Source organism: Sinocyclocheilus anshuiensis, unplaced genomic scaffold (assembly GCF_001515605.1).
Source record: "Sinocyclocheilus anshuiensis isolate Anshui unplaced genomic scaffold, SAMN03320099.WGS_v1.1 scaffold1449, whole genome shotgun sequence".
Lineage (NCBI taxonomy): Eukaryota > Metazoa > Chordata > Actinopteri > Cypriniformes > Cyprinidae > Sinocyclocheilus > Sinocyclocheilus anshuiensis.
In genome coordinates this window covers 603542-626564 of record NW_015549696.1, presented here as the reverse complement: position 1 = coordinate 626564, position 23023 = coordinate 603542, and the positions used below count along the sequence as shown (strand labels likewise).

General features: G+C 36.4%; 1 protein-coding gene across 1 annotated transcript in view; it reads right to left on the bottom strand.

Annotated features, from left to right (window-relative positions):
- Positions 1–1558: 1558 nt before the first annotated feature.
- LOC107660482 (wings apart-like protein homolog) overlaps positions 1559–23023 on the bottom strand; it is a 64234-nt gene continuing 42769 nt past the window's right edge. Inside the window, exons 8-20 of the mRNA XM_016449792.1 lie at positions 20714–20850; positions 20478–20589; positions 20155–20382; positions 17894–18005; positions 17601–17698; positions 16404–16480; positions 12991–13163; positions 9299–9414; positions 7710–7874; positions 7030–7231; positions 5890–5978; positions 4858–4953; positions 1559–3354 (exon numbers count right to left, since the gene is read on the bottom strand). Coding sequence (XP_016305278.1) covers positions 3289–3354; positions 4858–4953; positions 5890–5978; positions 7030–7231; positions 7710–7874; positions 9299–9414; positions 12991–13163; positions 16404–16480; positions 17601–17698; positions 17894–18005; positions 20155–20382; positions 20478–20589; positions 20714–20850 — 1671 coding nt within the window. The 3' untranslated portion in view covers positions 1559–3288. The remainder of the gene's footprint in view (positions 3355–4857; positions 4954–5889; positions 5979–7029; positions 7232–7709; positions 7875–9298; positions 9415–12990; positions 13164–16403; positions 16481–17600; positions 17699–17893; positions 18006–20154; positions 20383–20477; positions 20590–20713; positions 20851–23023) is intronic.

Below are 23023 nucleotides of genomic sequence, written 5' to 3'. Positions count from 1 at the left end.
GGTCTTTTGGGGAACCATCAAAATAAAATGTTTGCAGGTATTAAGCAGGCAGTCTACTGATAAACTAATGACTTGTAGTCACAAAGTTAGTCACAGTTAGTAAAAAGTCTAAAGTGGACTACCAAAAAGTGTCACCTAAATTTGTTAAAAAGTTGATTTAGTAGCAACCAGTGTTGGGGAAAGTTACTTTTAAAAGTAATGCATTACAATATTGCATTACTCCCTAAAAAAGTAACTAATTACGTTACTTAGTTACTTTTTATGCAAAGTAATACTTTACGTTACGTTTGAGTTACTTTTCTTAAATCTGCTTGTTTGTTTTTAATATAAAAAAGTTCTTCTTTTACAAAAGCCCTTTCACACCAAAAGTGAAATTAAGTAAATGTAAATTCATATCTGTACAGTAGTGTGCAGCTCAAACAAAGAAGAATATGACAGATGAAGAACGTTAACACTATTCAGCAAAAAAACAAAAAAAAACACCAACAAATGTGTAATTTTTGCTTAGTATGGTTGAATTGGATCATCAAAGGTCAGTAGCAAAGACACTGGTTAATAAAATGGGATTAAACACAAAACTGATATTTGTCTTATTTAACATTTAATTATTGCAGGTTTGTATAATATTCTGAGTTTGCATTTGACTGTTTTTATTCATTTTGAGGAACACCGAATCAGGGCACACAACGCTTCTGCACTTACTCCTGATTAGGGATGTAACGGTTCACTCAACTCACGATTCAATTCATGATTTTGATTTCACGATTCGATTTTCTCACGATTTTTAACTAAATGAGATTGAAGAAATTATACAGTAAATGAAAAGCATACATGCAGCATGAGCAGTTTTTAATCTAAATTAGACTGAATAATTTCGAAATTTTAAGCAAAAACAGAATGGTCTGACTTTAGTTTTGTGAAATTATACTACATAAAACATATCTGAACGAAACAGCAGACGAGCTGAATGAGACGCAAGTTCACTCTCTGCCAGCAGGTGGCACTTTATGAACAGCAATGATATAGTGTTTCCTGGGTTACCACTGTAAACAAAGCAGAGCTGCGCTTATGAACACTACTTTAATATGCATCGTTTAGAGGCAAGATGACAAAATACTATAGAATCCATTATAATCAGCGATGCGGTCTACACTGGATGTGGTGCGGTTTTGACTCATACAATGTATTGTTGGCTATTGCTACAAATATACCCGTGCTACTTATGACTGGTTTTGTGCTCCAGGGCCACATATTTGAATCGATTTTCAACCGGCTCGCGGTTCATCGTTAACGTCACATCTCTACTCCCAATTTCTCTCAACATGGCAACACAAGAGCTGTCAGTCAATACATGGGAAACAAAGTAACTGGCATTACTTATTTGAAAAAGTAACTCAGATATTTCCTTCTAAATTAAAAATTAATGCCTTACTTTACATAATCAGATTACTTTAAGTAACTAGTAAATCACGTTACTTGTAATGCATTACCCCCAACACTTGTAGCAACAGTAATAGCCTTGTAATATGCCAATCAGACACCAAAGATGACAAGTAAAAAGTACTGAAAGTAGCAATTTTATTTGCGTTAAAATTATGTACAAGTAACCAAAGACATTATTTTGAAATTGGTACAAATTTCATGTTCCTGCAGTTGGCTTTTCGATAACTCTTACCTCAAAAAACACAACTGAGAAAAATGCGGTATAAAATAAAACGATTGGATTCAGAAAAGTAGTCTATCTAGTTCTCCAACAGCCAATATTTACGAGTATTTACAGTTCGTGTTGCTTCATTCAGTTCCCCGCTGTGTGAATTCAATCCCGTTGTGATGTTTGGAGCTCAGATACAGACTGCAGCACTGTGCCCAGAAAATACTCACAACTCATAGTGTACCGTGTAACAGAGTGAACCAAAACAGTTAAGCGGTGAGGGGGAAAATGATCCCTAGCTTTGCTTTCGTTAAGCTGTGTGCATTGAAGTTATTTCAGTCTATTTCAGTCATGAACAGCAGCGAAACGCCTGAAGGCGATCGCTTTAGAAGGCAAACAAACAATAGAGCGCTTCTGAAAACAACCTTGAGAAGATCAGAACAAGTTTGGGTCAAAATTGGAATCTACTGGCCTTATCAGAGAGATGTCAAGTGCTAAATTCAATCTTGTATAAAAAACACCAACCATAAACAAAACAGGACTTATTCAGTGTGTAGTTTATGACACAAACTCTTGAAATGTAGATCCATGTTGACAGGTCACGGCTAGACGGAAACCAGCGTTCATTGAAACGGTTATTGCACTTATCTTTAATTATCACAGCAACTTCAGCTCTGACCAAACCTCAGTAGCAGCGCATGCAGAAGAATTTTCGCTGAACTCAGGGTTACCATGTAGCCATGACCCAAACCCATGGATGACATTTCCTGGCTTCAAAAACGCATTTGAATTCATTCAAATTCCTAATCATTTCTCTCTTGCACAACACAGTACTGCAGCCAAGCATAATTCGGCATATTGCACGATTTAATAAGTCTGACTGTCGATTTTGAACCACATAAGGTTTGGACATCAAGGTTGTTAACATTAAAGTTAACGTTCTGGCATTTGGAAAATACTGTTAAAAATTACGACTACTACAACATTCTAAAACGCTTTGTCCCTTTCCTGCCCTAGCGAAATGGGAAGTGATGTAATTTATTCCTTCGCAGACCTTTGACATAGCGATATCGATTAAAAATGAATTTGTGCAACACAAAGGGAGCACATCCTGAAGCGAAGAGAATGGATTTGAACCAGGAGGGCATGTCTTTGCGGCATTTCAAAGAGGACCAGAATTTCGAATGCGGTTTTGGATTCGCCCTCCAATCGTTCAGGTCAGTGTTGAGCGCTTTTAAATTCACAGACTTGAGAGTGGAATAAAACAAACAGAGGGGGAGACATCCTTTAACAAGTTTTATCAAAGCCACTCTCTCCATTTCTGCCAATGAAAACCAGCTTCCAAGGCGACTGATCAATAGACGCCAGATTATGGAGGATTGTGATGCGAGGAACACTATTCTTTCGTGACAAAAACGTTTTAAGACGAAATGGGTGAACAGCTTGTGACAAACTCAATCAAAACAGCTCCTTTTAATAGAGTTCTGGGAGTATGATGTGCTTTAGATTTAATTCTTTACAGTCTGAATGATGAAGGTACTGGTTGATGATGATGATGATGATGGTGGGTTGTTTTCCAGGTGTGTTGGGTTGGGCAGCAGTGATCTGAGGTCTGTGTGTGGAGCTCTGCAAACACACTAGCAGTGTTCCAGATAATCAATGACCCTGGAGATGGACTTCTGTCCCGTGGTGCCCACATCACACTGTAAGGGACAAAAAGACGCAACTGTTCAGTCAATAAGCATAACTTTATTGGTTTTCCTTACAAAATGAGGTAGAACATTAGTATTGATATTACAGCAGGATCACGCATATGCTTGCCTACTTGTTATATTCATGTCGCTTAATTTCTAGTGACAGGCCGTTTTATCAGTCGATATTTGGCCATTTTTCAGATTATAGTGGTTCAATTTAGCCACTCAGCCAATTAACAGAAGTGGTATTTCTCTCATGGGTCAAATTGTATTATAATGTGTCCTTATTACAATGTAATTACACAAATGCTAATAAGTAACAATTACCTTCTATAGGTTTAAGGTTTGGTTTGTAATTACGCATAATAAGAGCACATAAAACATATTACCCTCTTATGTAAAAGTTCCAAAAACAGAAAGCCTTGTCAATAGACAACAGATGCTTTCATTTTTGTAAAATAAGTGTTGATTTAATTAATCTTAAAAAAAAAAAAAATGCATTTACATGAATAGTTGCTACTGCTGTTAAACACCTGAAAAAGTCAAGCTTTTTCAAGTTTCCTTCATTTGTATCTTTATTTCTACTCTTTGTATCTTTATTTATACTTTCTCTTCATTTCTTTTTTTTTTTTTACAGACTTTCATTTAATTACTGAAAAAAAAAAAACGGAAGGAAAATGTATTTATATATAATACATTTATTTAAATATAATAAAATATATATAAATACATTTATTTTATATATAATAAATAGCTATTACTTGTACTTATTGTAGATATTTTTTGTCATTTTAAAGAAACTGTGTGTGTGTGTGTGTGTGTGTGAGTATTATATTATTAAAGCATATAATAGAGTTATGCTGCAGGAAATAACATCATTTTTGAATTTACGGTTCAATCGTCCCAATGGCCTTTATTGGTCTGTTGTTAACACAACCCAATATTTTCAGGTGTTATTCTATGGACATGAAATATATCAATAATACTCTTGTGGGTTTTTTTAAAGCTTTTTCTTGTCTTAAAGTTGGTTGCTAACAAGTGGCTAAATGGGACTACAGAGGTTGTTAAAGACATTGCATTGTGTTTATACTCACACTCTTGCAAACTATCAGAACTCAAACTTTCCAACTTGTGATCAGAACCTTAGTGATGGTGACATGGAAGTGAAGCGACTGTGGCGCATTCTGTTTAGAGCCTAGGTTCAGCTTTTTACTTCTGCCGATTCTATTTAGCTGGGTTAATTTGCAAAGATTCTCTTAATGTGTAAGAAACAAGCTTCTGTTTGTCACAGAGCTTATTTTTTCCAATAAAAAAATAGGAAAAGTCCTATTGGCTTTGTCAATGGAACCAGGCTGATGCTAACTTCCAGGACTGCCACCATGTCATCCCTCATTCTATCATTCTATAAACGAATTGTGATATTCTGCTGCATCAATTACTGAAATTGATATTGTAGCAATCATAATATAAGCCACCCTATACTGGTCAAATCGCTAACTCTTGTGCACTTACTGTAAGGTTCATGAAATTCAAGAACTTCTTCAGCATCTCTGTCATGACTGAAAAATCCCCTTTTGGCAGGTTTTCCCTCACAGTAGTCACATTCATCTGAAAGAGAGACACAGCATTAGCAGCTCATTACTCCCGTGAGGTTACAGTGCACTTCAGGCCTGCGCTGAAAGAGAGTCTGGAGATTTTTAAAGCAAGTTTCTGTTGATCAAAGCAGCAGCACTTCATCTCTGGCCATCATTTTTTTTTCCCGATGCGTTCTGAGTCTCCATGGTACTCAATCTTCAGAAACAGATCCAAATTAAATATTTCCTTCCTCTGATGCCCCCTAACACGAATCTAAGCTGCAAACAGGAAGATGCGCCTTCCTAAAGAAACCCTATTTTGAGTCAATATGTTTTTCCAAAACAGAATCAAACTCGACCTTCAAAGTGTGCAAACATGTATAAATGCCATCTCTTTTTGTGTCTGCGTCTGGGCCCCGTTTATTGCCGAGACAGATAATGGCCATGTACGTCAGTCAGAAAGCAACAGAGTGGTATGAGAGAGAAACAGAGGAGTCCATTACACCCGATTCTACAGCCCACCTATTAACGTCCTGAAAATAAATCCATTAATACTGCCAGACACAACATGGGCAGCTTTCTTCTGATACCTGCCCTGAAACTAAAAAATGCAGTTTAGACAAACAACACTCAAACCCTGCAAAAGCAAAAGGAATATTAACAACAAAAACTCTGTACCAGTAAACGCTGTACTCTTATTGGTCTAGCCTGGGTTTGTCCTGACCTTAAAGTGACTGTGGCCTCATTCGACTACTGAGGGCACAAGCGGCACTTGTCCAGGACAGAAAGGGTATCTAGCCGAACAGTAGTAGTCTTGGCAGAGCTAAACGCATACCTGCCATTAATAATAAACAATACTCTTTGCACTTTATGAGGAAAAGCAGGTTCTGAGCAGACAGAGCCAGAAGACATGAATCAAAGATACAAAATGGGAAACATTGAGGTGAGGTGAAATAAGTGTGTTACTTACAGGGCTCCCCTGGCACAGACAACCCAAAAGCAGTGCAGTGTATGACGCCACAATACTGTCCTCCATGTGCTTGCCAGCATGCTGAAGAGCTGGAGAGAAAAATCACATGACAGGCTACTTAAAACGGGCCTTTTTCAAAAATATCTGATTTTTTTTTTTTATCTCATAAAAAAGAAAAATTCTATGTTTATTTAAATAAAGTTTAAATGAATGTTGTGAGTTAACTTTTTTATTCACTAAAATTTCAAACAAGTTTTTAATTACATTATTGGTCACAAGTTTAGAATAATTACTTTTATTAATACTAATTATTAATATTATAATTTAAAATAAACAGTTTTTGCTGTTAAATATATTTATTTGTGGAAGCAGTGATGCATTTAAAACAATCCAAAAGTTTAGAATAGATTGTTTAGAATGTATTTAGGATTATACAACCCTAATAAAGCAGACTGCCTCACTTATTTTACAGAATGTACATAAACACGCTGTGTATATAATGGCTTGTGCTTATATTGTTTCTCATGTCCTTTTTGAGAAAAACAAGAGGAAAAGAGGAAACACGCTCCGCTGGCACAGATGTTACAAGGACACATATTTGCTAAGTTTCCTATGCCACTATGTTTGTTGAACACCAAAAGAAAACACCACACAATTAAGACTGAATACACAGGAAGATGAAGGTCTTGTACAAGCAGCTGCACTCGCTGACTGCAGATGACAATTACATAATATTTCCTTGCATTAGACTAGCTTTGTGTCTTAAAGCAGAAGAAAATATCTGGAATTGCACAAATGTCAGAAAAAGAACTAAGTGTGCTTTGGATTCTTGACGCAGGAGTTAAATACATCATGACTTGGACCCGAGTCTAAGTTCATCTGGTGCATTCACATATTACAAAAAATTATATTCTCAGAAACCTCTAACATGCATGTACACATGAGTGGCCCTGAAGATCGGCCAAGTTCCTCCAATTCTAATCAAATATGCTACTTGAACAACAGTGTGTTGCTGTGTTCTTTCATTGGGTCTCCAAACTGAGATTAGCTGCCCACCAAAGTGGATTGTACATTAAGCAAAATTAACTGCCGTGCCAAAAAACTATTTGTATTTGTCTAGTCCCTGGGTGTAATGTCTACCTTTGTTGAGGTCAAGTTCTTCATCCTCCTCTCCCTTCTTCTTGTCCTCTGTGCTGTTGTTTTCTGAAGCGACCCACTGGATCTCTTCATTGGTCTCCTTCCATTCTCCACTCTGGTCCAGTTGGGACTTTGGCGGATCGTTGATGAAGTCATCCGTCTCCGCCTCCGCTAACATGGCTGCATGCTCTCTCTGAAGAAAAAACTATAAAGCAGAAACGGAGACAAAGTAATTACGAGTGTTTTGCTTGTGACCCAATCAGTGATGGAAAATAATTTTGGTGGACATACTCAAAAGATTAAAATTATTGAGAATCACTGAAATCTTTATATTGCACATGCAGACGCATTAATGATCAGCTTTAGCAAAAATTTGTACAGCAATGTGTCATCTTATCTTAGTAATTACTTATGTACACCATGCATTGATGCATTATCAACATGCACTAACAGTGATAGACATGGAATCTGAGAACTTCCTCAACAAAATCTGATAACTAGTGGTCTACAATTCAGACACATCTAACTACCAGGTGTAAACAGTGATGTGTTTTGAGTGGCCACTTGTGATCACATTACACCAAGACCTTAATAACAGGTGTAATAATACTAGGACCTGCTTTCTGTAAGTGTGAAGTGCAGCCATGCAGCAGTTGTTTTTCTGTGTGTGTGTGTTTGTATACCTTCACCAGAGCAGCAATGGCGCTGAGAGATCTCTCAGTCTGCAACTCATCTTTGTCAGACACACACATGGAGTCCCAGACTTCACCTCCCTCCATCTGCAGCTCCACCAGACAGTGTCTGTTCCTCGCGCTGTACTCCACCAGATTAATGAGCAAGCCCAGACCCTAAAACACACACAAATACAATGAAAAACACCTCATTTAGATCAACAGGAACCACAACACAGACAGAAAACATGGTTTCACTTTGATAGTAATGTCTCACACAACTGGTTTGCACAAACAAAAAGTAGGATTGGATAAAAAATATTTTCAACTTTTTTTTTTAGATGTGTAAATGATATAAATGAAACTACTCAAAAATACTGAATATTTATAAAAACTAGTTAAACATTTCTTAAATTTAATCAAAGCATGTTTTCTGTATTTTTTCACTAAATGCACACAAGAATGAGATCAGTTTAACACATTAAATATAATCATCAATTTACAGTCTCAGTTTTCTCACTGCCTGAGACAACTTCCCCCTACTTCCTACACTATTTTCCTAATTAATGCTGTACAGTTGCTTTGACACAATCTGTATTTTTAAAAGTGCTATATAAATAAAGGTGACTTGACTTGACTTCCTATGTCGTTATGCTGATGCTATTTGAGCACTGTTTGCAAATGTTATTAAGCTTTGAGGTAGCACAAGAAACAAGAAATCAGATTAAGTAATGAGACAGAAACATATGGGGTTATTTCCCATAAATGAAGGCAAAGCTAAATGAGAAATTTATTATAATGGGTTTATGGGATGATTAGTCTACAAGGTTGATCATGTTCTATAATTGTTGTAAATTATAAAGAAAAACAGTAGTCTGATCTTTTGCAGTTGGCTTATTGTTAGCATGCTAACATTAGTCAAATGTATTGTCGAATGGTTATATTTAGACACTTTATCCTCAAAATCTGAAGAAAGAAAATGCATTTAACAGAGGTACTGGTATTGGCAATACAGCCTTGATAGTACTTTAATACTGATTTAAAATATCTTTATGTTGATTATAAAGTAATTTGTGGAGGTGCAATTAATCGTAATAAACCACATAAACCTGTACGATTAATTCGTTTAAAAAAAGCCCCTCAATAAACAGAATACATAGATTATCTCCATATATGCTGTACTAAAATTCTTTAAAAACTTGAAAAATGACAACCAAAGAATTTTTGTGAACGTTTGTAATGCAAACCAATTAATCTGCCATTTGTTTGTATTCTAACAATATTCGCAAAAATTTATATGTGGTGTTTTACAAATTTTTAAAGCATTTTATGGGAAATCATTACAATTTTTTAACTAATTAATTTGTCCATATGGAAGAAGTGTAATGATGCATTACAATTAACACACATTTTTTATAATCATCATCAAAAAAAACATTGTAAATATTTGATTTATAACAGCCCTATTACAAATGCGATCACAGTATGAAATTTCAATTTGTAATGTAGTTCGAAAGCACTCAGGAACTCCTAGCGGACACTGCTGGTCCCCACTGAATGTATACCAACACTGAGTGATATTAGTAGAGCTGTGTACTCACCAGGACTCTGATATCGAACCTCCGCTCCTGCGGCAGGTACTGTGGCACCCTGACCACACAGTTCAGCGCCGTGCTCATTAACTCCTCCTGCTCGCCCGTCTTTGTGCTGCCCCATTCTACAGACAAAAAGAAAATGCACTCAATGGCTGCTGCACATACAAGTTCAGCGTTAGTTAATCAGGGATTTTCTCTGACTGTTGTTCTCCAAGCTGCTCACATCTGGCTTATGACTGAGTACTACTGCACTATGCTGAAGGGTTTGGCAGCAATACTAGCGAGCAGCTAGCCAAAGCAGCACCACTAACAGAAATCCATTTGGCACATCGAACAAAGGCCATGCAAGAAAGCCAAAAGACTCTTATTGACTTTAAGCCTTTTAAAAGCAGAATAACAAACGCTCTATAAGGCATAATGTAATGAGATAGCCACTGCGGCCGGTCGTCTGATTGTTCAGCTGAACAGCTTCCAGCGCATAGTACATTTCAGTGTTGGGAAGTAACTACTGAAAAGCAACAAAGTTATTAGTTCGGTAACGACCAATCAATAACAACTAATAATGAATTTCATTACTAATTAGTAGTGCTGTGTTCAAAATATCGATACGACGATGTATCGTCAACGTATTGTATCGTGGCCTCTGTATCGTGATACGTATTGTATCGTGACTTTGCTGGTGATACACAGCCCTACTAATTAGTAGGGTCTTTGTGCTGAAAATTGAGAACTATTAAATCGTCTAAAGCTCAAAGTTCACATCAGCTTTGACGCAAACACTTGCAATATGCGTACAATCAAGTGAATAGCATTTCGAAGTATACTCTAATGGTGTGCATGAACACATGCCTGTCAAAGATTCATCCTTGTCCAGTATCTGCACTATTTCTCTCCAGATGTTATGGGCAATAAAAAAAATCAACTGTACTCATTTAAACTGGAGTTTTGGGCATATTTTAACCCCCTCACACAGGCGCTCATCAACATGTGTCAACTGTTGTTGCTCCTCGAATATGTGTTTTTTTTTTTTTGGACTAGGAAACAATGGCATGGTCAGTAACACTTTTATTTTAAGGTGTCCTTGTTACACATGTTACATGTACTTACTATTATAATAATAACAAAATATGCATAATTACATGCAAGTAACCCTAAGCCAACCCCTAATCCTAACCCTAACCATATAGTAAGTACATGTTGTTGATTAATATTACTCAGTACTTAAATGTATAATTACACTGTAAGAAGGACACCTTAAAATAAAGTGTAACCGCTCGGTCCAGTGTTGCCACCTTGTGGACCAATCAAGGCACAAGAGTAATCTGAGTGGTACAGAGTCGACAAGGTTAGAAAAATAAAGCTGCATACATTCAATATATGTATACTAGTCTGATATATGTATACTAGTCCACGCTTTGAGGGGGGCCCCATGGCGAACGGACCGAGGGGGAGATAAACGCGTTCACGAACGGACCGAGGGGGACCCCCCGAAATGCAATCGCGAACGGACCGAGGGGGCTCCGCTCCCCACCTTGCACCGGGCCCCGCCTCCATGTGTCAACTGTTGTTGCTCCTCGAATATGTGTTTTTTTTTTTTTGGACTAGGAAACAATGGCATGGTCAGTAACACTTTTATTTTAAGGTGTCCTTGTTACACATGTTACATGTACTTACTATTATAATAATAACAAAATATGCATAATTACATGCAAGTAACCCTAAGCCAACCCCTAATCCTAACCCTAACCATATAGTAAGTACATGTTGTTGATTAATATTACTCAGTACTTAAATGTATAATTACACTGTAAGAAGGACACCTTAAAATAAAGTGTAACCGCTCGGTCCAGTGTTGCCACCTTGTGGACCAATCAAGGCACAAGAGTAATCTGAGTGGTACAGAGTCGACAAGGTTAGAAAAATAAAGCTGCATACATTCAATATATGTATACTAGTCTGATATATGTATACTAGTCCACGCTTTGAGGGGGGCCCCATGGCGAACGGACCGAGGGGGAGATAAACGCGTTCACGAACGGACCGAGGGGGACCCCCCGAAATGCAATCGCGAACGGACCGAGGGGGCTCCGCTCCCCATCTTGCACCGGGCCCCGCCTCAGCTAAGGATGGCCCTGGCATAAGTAAGTAAGTATACTTAGGTATTTAAAGTTCAGTGCTGGGGAGTAACAAACTAAAAGCAGCAATGTTACTAAGTCTGTAACAACTATTTGATATTAATAACCAATTAAGAATTACATTACTGATTAATTAGTTTGTTTGGAGAATCTGTGACATGACTTTACAATGGAGCAAAGCACATTTCCATGTCTTATGCATAAAAACACATTATTAAACACGGTCATGAAAACAGTTTCACTGGTGCTGCCTTGTCAGGTGTGTGTGGTTTCATGTTCTTAAGGTGTTTTCACCCGGCGCATAACCAGCAATTTACATTCTTATATATATGTTAGAAATTCATGCAAGCATTTTCATATTTGAAGAAAAAAAAATCACCATTAACCTTTTAAAGACTTCACTGAGCGAGAACATTGATCAACACATGGTAAACAGAAGTTCAGTCATACTTATGCTTCTTACGCTTCAAACAACCATGGTTGAGCTTCTATTGACCATATTTGATGTGCTCTATTTATGTGTGTTGATGAATGTTTATGTGGATAAAAGCCTAAATTAAATGTTTACCATTTAAAGCAATGATGTCACTTCCGATAACTGATTAAACTGCTCATATTACATGGGTTACATTTATGATGTCTTTATGGATTAATGCGTTTATGATGGACTTTTCAGATATCTGTCAGGATTCATTAATAATACCTTCAATTTGTGTTCAGAAGATGACAAGTCTTAGACCGTGTCCTAACTACACGCGACGCGCCACGACATGACGCTGCGACATGCGATAAAAGGTATATTTCCCATGTTAATCAGAGTTTTGTCCAAACTAGCCGTGACGGCGTCATGCGACATTTCTATTTTAGAAACGTTTTCTATTTCTGCGAAATCGCAACTGGAACAACAACATACAAACTATATGGCAGTGATAATCTCAGGTACTGATTATGTGCTTTATTCAAAGTTAAATGTGTCTAATGTGAGTTTGAATATCATTTTGCGTGACCTTATAACTATACTGAAAGCAACAACAGATAGTTTACCTTAGATCTCACAAATAAATTAAAGTGTATAAATTAACGTACCTTAAAACTGCGAACACAATACGAACCAACAAGCGTTTTTCATGACAAAGATGGTCTCAGTCACTCAGTATGTCCATTTAATGATGTAAAAAAATGATATTTATGAGTTCGATTATAAACTTATCCACTTCGTTGCGAGTGCAGTGCACTTCCAGAGAGAGAGATCACCCACACACGCTTCTGATTGGCTGTGATATTTGATTGATTCTGTCACGTTGCGTTTGGTGTGGACAGTCAAATTGCTTGTCGCTGGAATCTTGTCGCATCGCATGTAGTTAGGAGAGGGTGTTATGGGTTTGGAATGAGGCTAAGTAATTGATGACCATTTTCATTACTGGGTGAACTATTCCTTTAAGAGTAGCTTTGTAAGTTATAGTTTCAAAGTAGCTTTTTTTAACACTGTTACTTTTACAGTGCATTCCTTCATAGTCCAAGTGGAAGGTTTGTTTTGTTAAACGTCCTCGTCTTTGTACTGACCGTTGTCATGTGTGAGATTTAGCAGGACCCCGATGATAGCTCGCATACAGTCTTCTACAGCTTTGCCCACGTTGCTGTTGCTGCAGTAGGGCAGCGGTGTGCCCGACGAGCACAGGCCTCTGTTCACCTCTCGACTGTACCTCTGGATCATCTCCTCACAGTGCCATAACGCTCTAAAATAAACAGACGAAACAAAAATGTTATGTCCTTTCGAAGAATTAGTGCAAATTATTGTTTTAGTATCCAAAAACATCTTGAAGGCACAGATCAGTGAAAAAATGTACAATTCTTTCATTTAGTACTCATCCTATATCTATATTCTTACACAAAAGTTATTATATTGTTTTAGATATCTTGTGTAGTGCACAAGTCAAACAGCTTTCATGGTGTTGTTTCCCCCTTTTCATTCACATTCATTACATGGAAAAGAGCAGCGTGAACTAGGGCTGGGCGATAAACGGTATATTGAGAATGCAATAAAATATGCCAATCAGTGCATGCCTCTAATAAGTCAGCATGTTCTGTGTGTGTTTGTAGGTGTAGTTTCATCTTATACACAAACACGCGTGATGCTCACGGTGTTTTTAGCATCTGCCATCTCAACATATGAGGACTTCATCTCCAGAGTTGTTCTGAGAGCCACTTCACAAGCTTTAAAAAAAAAAAAACTAGAACTAGAGAAAAACTACCATCAAATAAACAAACAAAATACTAAAATATACTTCTCAATGTAATAATATTATTTTAAAGCAAAGAAATACAACATGTTATTTTTCACCCCAGTAAAACTGCAATATTTTGTTGTACATTAATATTTTCAATTAATTTTTAATATGTATATTTTCATTCAATGTCATTTTCATTTGATTTGACACATACATGTTTATATTGTTTTAGTTTTAATTCTTTTCATTGGGCACAATTTTTCATTATAAATTTGTATTAAAATCATAAAAGAATTGAGAGGAAAATAAAATGGATTGGGGTCCTAAATTAAAAAGTAGCTTACTCTGTGGTTATGTTTGTTCAATGAGGAAAGCAATGAGGAAAGCCACACAAACCAAGCGTATATAGTTAGGATAGTAAAATGCAGGGCTCTTAATTTCAAAGTAAGGAGAAACTAAAAGGTTTCGCTGTGATTTAGAAAAAGTCAGTTAAATTAGATAGATGCCAACATGGATAGGTTGCATAAGATGCCCTCACCCTCAAACAAAAACAATAAAAAAACACGCAATGTAAAAGAAAATATGACTATAACTACATTCAATGCACTTAGAACTTGGACAAAATCTGTGTCCTGCAGCAAAACCAGCTGAGAAACATTACTTTAAGGACTTTTGCAAACTCCATATATTACTGAAAGCACAAAAATAACAGCCCTTGATAAATCAAATCATAATTTTATGTCTACCACACTGCCTCTTGACAGTTACTTCAGTTGAATACAAGGTGTATCTTGAAACAGTGATGTCACATTTGAACATTTTAACACCAAATCTGGTACTATAAGTGCTCTATCAGCATCTTAATAATGGCTGTTCAGAGTAACACTCAAGACGGAAAAACAGCCCGCAGATAACAGATGCAGCGGGAAGTGCGCACATCCTAATGGATTGCATTTACGCCACAGCCAGGGTCAGCAGATACAAACACAAACTGCATTAGCTTTCTCTAGAGGGGGAAAACTTAGCTCTTCCTCTCTATTAGTCCCCAAGACGTGTGTGAGTGAGATAGCAATAGAGAGTGAGGGAGTCTGCATCCACAGCACATGCACTACAATACGACCAGCTTCATGCAAAATGCCATTAATGCGCTTAGCATAATGAGAGGTCATTAGCGAGCGAGATGGGAAATGGAGGTAGAGGTTCGTGTATTCACATATTAGTGGGGTCGTCATTAATGCAAGCCTGCCGTACTCTCTAACTGAATTAGAGCCAGCTGAACGAGCTCTTCCAGCAGTGTGTGTGAGCCGACTTTGTTGACTCATCTAGATCCTCTTCACAGTCCTGAGCACCCGTGTTTGGTTCGCTGTGCACTCTGAAGGGTCTGACCCCGTCTAGAGAGCTGGGCCATCAGCTCGTAATTACATTAGCAGCGGAAGAGAGGCCAGACTGCCTCAAGCGGACAAGTATAAGCTAGATTTACCATAACAGATGCCTAAATGTGCTTTCACATGGAAAGTCGATTTTTGCATTTTCTGAAAATGTGAGTGGTACTTGCCCACGTAAGTCACTGCTGAGCTCTAGATACGGCTTTGCTTTCTCCTTCAATGTAAGTCTTTAATGCAACTTTTTCTCCTGTTTTATCATCTGCCATGAAAGAGTTCGGATTGCTTCGAAAATAATATAAGATATCATACATGTATGTAGTACAAAAGGTGTGGGGGAGTTGTATTACAAAGTCAACAAATATAAAAATATCTAAGTCACAATAGTGATTTCTGAAACCAAGGACAGACAAAAAAACACCTTTCATAACACACATGATGAATGGTACAACTTTAAAATCAGTCAATATGACTCATGCGCTGTATGCACCCTTTTCACAGAAAGAGATAAAGCATTTCCGCGATAATTATCATTGCATATACACTACACTCTACTGTGATATTGGGCTCTGCAAGTGGGTTTCTTTCTAACTTGATGTACGTTTAACTTCTTTCTCCCATCAGACTGCCATAATCCATGCTTTTTAGAAAGCTGTGGAAAAAGCAATAATGGATTTTTGTTTTGTTTTTTGCTGCTGGAACAAATTTGCTCCCATGTAGCTCTATAGAGGTTTACCCTGTAAAATAAATAAATGTGCAAATAAACTCCTAAGCCATCTGAAGCAATAGCTTTGTGAGAACAGATTAAATGCAAGTATTCAATGTTAATCTCTGATAACTCAGTTCATATTCAAATATGAAGCATGAAGTTGTGTGATATCAAATTCAGATGGACAAGCTTTATTGTACCTGACAGCTCCTGATTACTGCATGCTTTCATTGTATGCAGAGTGAACATTCTGATGTAAGAAAGTAAATCGGGGAGTTACGAATGACAAGAGGGACTAAATGACTACGGTTAACTATACTTTTAAGTGGTCTGAAGTTGGACACTTAAGACAGTATGCAAGTCTCATTAAGGTTTGGAATGATTGGCCTCTTTAGGAAATGTCAGCATGGCTTGAGCCGTATCAGAGGGTGCTTTGGCACAGCAGCTCTGCGTTTATGGTCTTGGCAGATGGTGTTGTTGATAAAGTGTTCCTGTTGCTGTTGGGGTTGTTAATGAGTCTGGAGGCTGTCTGCTGTAATGAGGAAAGCTAGCGGTTAACCCGCACCCTGTCTGACCACACACTACCAGGGGCTTCCTGCCAAAACAATCAGGAAAACATGACAAGTGTACTGCTACATTACTTTTGGAGGCACTTACTTTGCTGAAGAAACTATGAGCCGAGAGTCCTTGTATGCGATCAGGTAGGCCTGGTTTTCTGGATTGTGAACTGTTACCTGTATTGATAAATACCAAATTAAAAATAAGTTAAAAAAGAGCCGCAATGCAAAAAATAATCCTCTTCTAAATTGGCCCAGCAGAGATAGACTCTGTTGTTCAATCTACAGTAGGTTAATATCAAGGTTAATGCACTCTGTTTATCCCTTAACGAAATCTACTGAGGTTTACAGCTGACTCCCTCTACCATGTACAACAATCAGCATTCCCTCATTAAAAAAAATAAGGTCTAAAAGAATAAGGTCTAAAGTTATAGAGCTATAGTAAAGGATTTAATTGTCACACATGACCAGAATCTTACTAAGACTTAATAACTACATAACCATTCAAAAGTTTGGTGTCGGTAAGATTTTTTTTTAAATGTTTTTGAAAGAAGCCTCTTATGCTCACCAAGCCTGCATTTATTTAATAAAACAGTCAATTTATTTAATTATTACATTAAATATAGTAATCTTGTGAGATATTGTAATTCTAAATAACTGTTTTCTATTTTAAAAATTAAATATTTAAAAATGCATTATTTCTCATTATGGCAAAGCTGTATTGTCAGCAGCCATTACTCCATTCTTCAGTGTCACATGATCCTTCAGCAAACACTTGAATATGCTGATTTAGTGCTAAAGAAATATTTCTTATTATAAACGTTAAAAACAGTTGCGATGCTTGATATTTTTGTGGAAACCGTGATCCTTTTTTTTTTAGGATTCTTTGATGAATAGAAAGTTCAAAAGAACAGCATCTGAAATAGCAAAGTTACAATAATGTTACAAAAGATGTGTCACTTTTGTATTCATTTCTTAAAAAAAATAAAAATAAATAATAAAATAAATAATCACCTTCCTGCCCCAATCTGCATGACGTAGAATGTCTTTTATTGTAAAACCCATATGAAAGGAAATATAATTTTCTCATTTTTATATTAATGCTGAAAAGTATGTGAATTTGGATTGAAATCTTTGTATCCCATGTAAATGGATTTGCATGTTCAAGGACAAACAGTCTAGATTCACATAATTCAAACTCAGAGTACTTTATACTGCACGTGTTTACTTTATATATATTAAAAAAAAAAAAGCATTACAATCACAACTCAAACGCATGGACAAGTATCAGACTTACACTTTCTAGAACACGCAAACATCTCTCAGCCCCCCACAAAGACGCCACTAGGTTCTCCTTATCATCCTCTCGGCTCAGGTTTTCCACACACTCTTTAACTGTGGGGAAATACACATGCACGTTAAATCATTCTCACAAGTATCTTATTACAATATGCATGTATGTGAAACCCAGGCAAATGGGATGTTCATGACATAATACAACAAAACACAATATTAACATAATATTATCAAACTTCTATAACAAATAAAGGATAACAATCAGATCTTTAATACGGAGCAAAAATAGAAGACCTTTATCTACAATGTGGTCCAGGCCTCCCAGAAGCCGGAGTTCTTCTTTAAACCAATCCCCAGCTCTCTTTGACGTCAATGACAACAATGTCTCCATTGCTAAATGTCCCGTCTACAGAGAAAAAGACAATGCACAATCAGTCTGAAAGATATTATATAAAAGATACATTCAGCTTTAATGACTCCATTATGCAAATGTAAAAGTTCTATTTGCTAAACAGAACATTAAAACAAATGTAAATAGAGGGTGAGAAATGCAAAGAATACAACTTGATAAAAAGCTCTTGATCTGGCTCTGATGGCTAAAGCAAAAAAAAGAAAACAAGTAAATATTATAATAGTTTAGCAAAGGGTGTTTTCAATTAATTTATGGATGAATATAGAGACAAGTTCTTGGAGAGGGTTTTATCATGCTGTTTTTCAGTGTGCTAACAGTCTAAGTGAGCGTTCACACAGGATGCATTATGTTTCGTCTGAATTTTTTTAAATTGCTGGTCTATGTGCACATGCTCAGTCAGATATCCTTTACCAGTGCGTCATGTCTGTTTTTTTTCCAATGTCAGCATTTTCAGCACAATTTAAAAACAGTGCGTCAAGTAACAACAGCTGAAGTTTTAAAATCCTTGAATTCTGTTTCATTCTGATGTGTTCCACCCAGCTGTTTTTGAACTTGTCCTGTGAGAACAGCTTATAAAAACTACACTGTCAGCAGCACGCTAAACCCTCTCTGAGAAAGGGTTCACCATCTTTAAACAACTTTTTTGCAACATTTGCCATGTTCAACAATAAATTCCACTTGTGAATAAGCTGCATGATGTTGTTTAAACAGTTAATCATGATTATTTTGCTAAAAAAAAAACATTACTACAGTCAAAACAGACTGGCTGTATTACACTTTTATTTGAACAAAATATCTCAATAGATATTACTAAATTGCAACTAATGTTTTCTGGGTTTTTTTTCAGCCTATTAGCGCTTTTTCCATACTGTAGAGAGAGCACGCAATCATGGTTGGGAAGAAAATATATCAATTAGTGCTGGGCAACGATTAATCGCATCCAATAGTTTTGTGAGAAATGTGTGTGTACTGTGTATATTTATTATGTATATAAAGACACACACATACAGTATATATTTAGAAAATATTTACATGTATTTACATGTATATATTTATATTACATATAAATATATTTCATATATAAACATAACATTTTTCTTAAATATATACATGCATGTATGCGTATTTATATATACACATAATAAATATACACAGTACACGGATATATTATGCACACAAAATTTTTTATTTTGGATGCGATTAATCGTTGCCCAGCACTGATATCAATTTAAGAGAAACACTCTGATTGGGGGATTTTTACTCCTAACATCTGGCAACCGTAACCATGAAAGCTTGTGGAGGCTTGTTACCATTGCAAGACAACGGAAATGCCAATAAAAAAACAAACAAATAAATAATCCCTTGAGGACAACCCACCAGTGGGAAAATATCGCAGACGATTATTTGTAATAAATCAAAAAGCAGAAATCTTGTAAAGATTAGAATACAATTTATTGCGCAGTCCTAGAATCAATTAATACATAAATCAGCTGATCTGAATCATAAAACCAGCACTGTGAACCAAATTAACTGATTCACTGATCAACTCCTATTACAACAGATTCATTGACTGATTGTTTCAGGTGACAAGATTTTCAGTGAATAAATACAATTTCTGTCAGTTCTTCACACAAAGTTATTGTAAAGCTGCAAAAGATACACCAAATCACAACTTTCTCTGAAGCTTAAAAAAACTCCAGTCCACATTCTTTATAATTGGCTAAAAAAATTGGCCACTACATCCTTATGTTCCACAGAAGAAAGTAAATCATAAGGGTTTGGGCATGACAAGGGAGGGGGTGTAAATGACAAAATATAATGTCATTTTGGGATGAATTATTCTATAACACAGTTGTTGTGACTAGTTGTTGGAACAATCCACTGACTGATACATTTTTGAAAACATCCTTAGAATGTACAACACAAGCAATGAAATGTATCCACTAGAGGGAGCAGGAAATTGAACCTTTCTGAAAAACCACAAATGAACACAATCCCTCATCCACATGGTCTATCACACAAGCAGAATAATAAAAAAGTGCAAATCCTTGACAGGAAAGTTTGCAGATGTAAACAAACAGAACTACCGCACTGCAGCAAGAAACACCAGCCAATAACAAAGCACGACTGATCTCGAGCTTACCGTGATATTCTCCAAGTCGAGATGCTTATTATGGACGGTTTCGCAGAGTTTGCGAATCTTTTCTTTTACTTTATTCATCTCTTTTGTCGTTAGCTGATCAGCAATGGATTTGTCCTGTTCTAATTCCAGCAAACGAATCATTAGATCCAGACTGGCCCGATCCAGGTCCATGTTCAAACGGTCTCGGCTGAGAATGTACATCAGAGAGGCCGTACATAGAGCTAGATTCTGAGGAAAGGGGCAAGGACAGGAAGTACAATCGATTAGACAAAAGACATCAGGCAGTGAAGGTTTCAGAAAAGTCCAAACATCTTTTGACTTACTGGATGTTGAGGTGCATCATTGAGAGTTTTAAAGACCTGAGCCACTTTCCCACGAGCCCTCAGGTGCATCCTGAAACTGGGCATGGCGCTCCGTGTGGCCAAACTAATAACACTGCACACAAACACAACAGAATAGTAATGAGCAAACACTGAGCCCGTTGCAAATACAAACATTAGGCCATATTTAAAATACTGGGAAATGGTTAGAATATACACTGATGGAATGGCTTCTGCACCTAAGGCAGCGTGTGTTAAGGGGTTGACCAGTCTTCAGACCAGTGGCAAGATACTCAAAGTCATCAGTGAACTCCTGATTCTCGCCAAATTCCACCACGTCATTAAAGTGCTTCACGTGCTGAACAACGGTGAACAACTGTTGAGAAAGAGAAAGCAAGTGTTTAATCTCATGATGAAAATATTCTTTGATGAACAGTCTGGCCTTTTCAGTTTCAGTGATTATAAAGAGAACGCTCACTTTCAGTTTATATAACCATTCACAATTTGGATAAGATTTATATTTCATGCAGCTAAGCGAGCAGAAATGTTTCTGAACTGACGACAACTGTTTCAATGCAGGATTGAATCTTAAAAAAATGTTTAAAAAATAAATAAATATATATCTGACACTGTATGTCAAAAGTGTTGTTGAGAGTGTAAATGCACCTGTCACAAATTTCTACTTGATCTTGTTAAACAATGTTTACTTATCAATATTTGAAAGCTACATTATGTAAAATTTGTATTTACTTAATTAATTGAATTTAATTTAATGAATTTAATTAATGAATTTAATAGTAAAATAAAATAGTTCCAAGTTTTTGCTTATGGTACTGAAAACTGAAATTTTACTGGAATTTAGGGATGGTTATATGGGCAAAAAATTGTCACGATAATTTTTTTTTCATATCAGTTGATATCGATAATTATCACGATAGATATCAAATCTTCATTTCTTTCAAGTTTAAAGCCAGATTTTTGCTCCAAAGTAAAAGTTTTTGAAACCAGACTGTTAATTTTTCTTAAATATCTTAAGAGAAATTTCTTAGTTTCTGCATGTTCTAATGAGTGATGTTGTTTCAAATCAAGAAACAGGTTTGTGTTGCCCTTTTAATATTAACAATATTATTACTTTTTGTCTCTTAGAAATGCACATTTTATAGTAATAGTAGCTTGAGTTAGGATGCAGATGTAAATTTGTTCATTATCAAAATCAGTAACAAAAAAATTGTAGCAACCTCATTTTATATGGTGAAATTTTATTATTCTGACTCTTCAATTTTTTTTTTTTTAATTAACCAGTGGTCTTCCATAGTAGCATACATTTAGATCATGATAACCACAGTTAAAACCAGACATACAGAACCTCAATACCACAGTAAAACTACAACATGGTTTTTAGTAGGGCTGTGCAAATAATCGAATGCGATTTTCATGCGCATCTCGTCAGTAAAGCTTGCGTAGCTTGTCAGTGATCTACAGCTCTGTGTAGTAAATTCCGCTCCATCTGAACGCACGTGCTGGAGATTTACTACTAATCACAGAACTGGCTTTACTGATGAGATGTGCATGAAAAATCACATTCGATTATTTGCACAGCCCTAGTTTTTATTTATTTGGATGAAAAACAGTAGTCTAAATACATTGAGTATAAATGCACAAACGCACAGCTTAATCACAAAAAAATACTGTAATAATATTGTGTTTAATATATTTGATGCATGTCTATGTGTTGTGCTACCGTTTGAACTTTGAGCAGAGTGGATAAATGGCCCGTGTGTCGTGGTTCAAATGACTAGCGCTCTTTCGTTCCGCTTTTGGTGCATAAACATTATATCGAACATTTATCGACCAGCCCTACTGGAATTGGTACAAACCACAAAAATATCTACTCTAATTACTGTCATATTAAATATAATAAATAATTATTTAAAAGTCAGCTGCCTGGAGCAGATTAAATTTCGTTCCACACAGCGCACGCCAAGAAATGTAATCTCACAAGACCAGCAAATATTACGTTATGCTTCATTTTTCATTATTCTTTGATAATGTTAGCCTGCAGTCAAATATAAAGACCACAAAACAGAGTTATAATAAAATGAGGGTGGTCTGGAAAAAATCCGAATGGCTTACAGCTTGCAGCTTAGATGAAAAGTGATTCAATGGGCAGAGAAAGTGGTGAGGGTTGTAACGTAGGTGGGCCTGAACAACTGTTTAACACCCACAGTCAGAATTACTCCACAGAACATCAGTGCTTTCTGGACCCCATCAAAAAGATATTTTTGTATTACTATAACAGTCCTTATGATCATGCCAGCGTTTTCAATATGCTGCCACTGAGACTTTCAAACTCAAAATTCATTGAAAAACAGCTGCACTACTTTGTATGCATATTACGATTAAAGCTTTTTGCCTTTATTATTGGTTCCATGCCACTGACTTTCAAATTTAATTGGCCCCAGCTCGGGCCTTTAGTATAAAGTTGCCAAATATTCTAATGTTTAGTGCCCTACAAAACTTTTAACTCCGCAGTCTCTGTACTTAATATA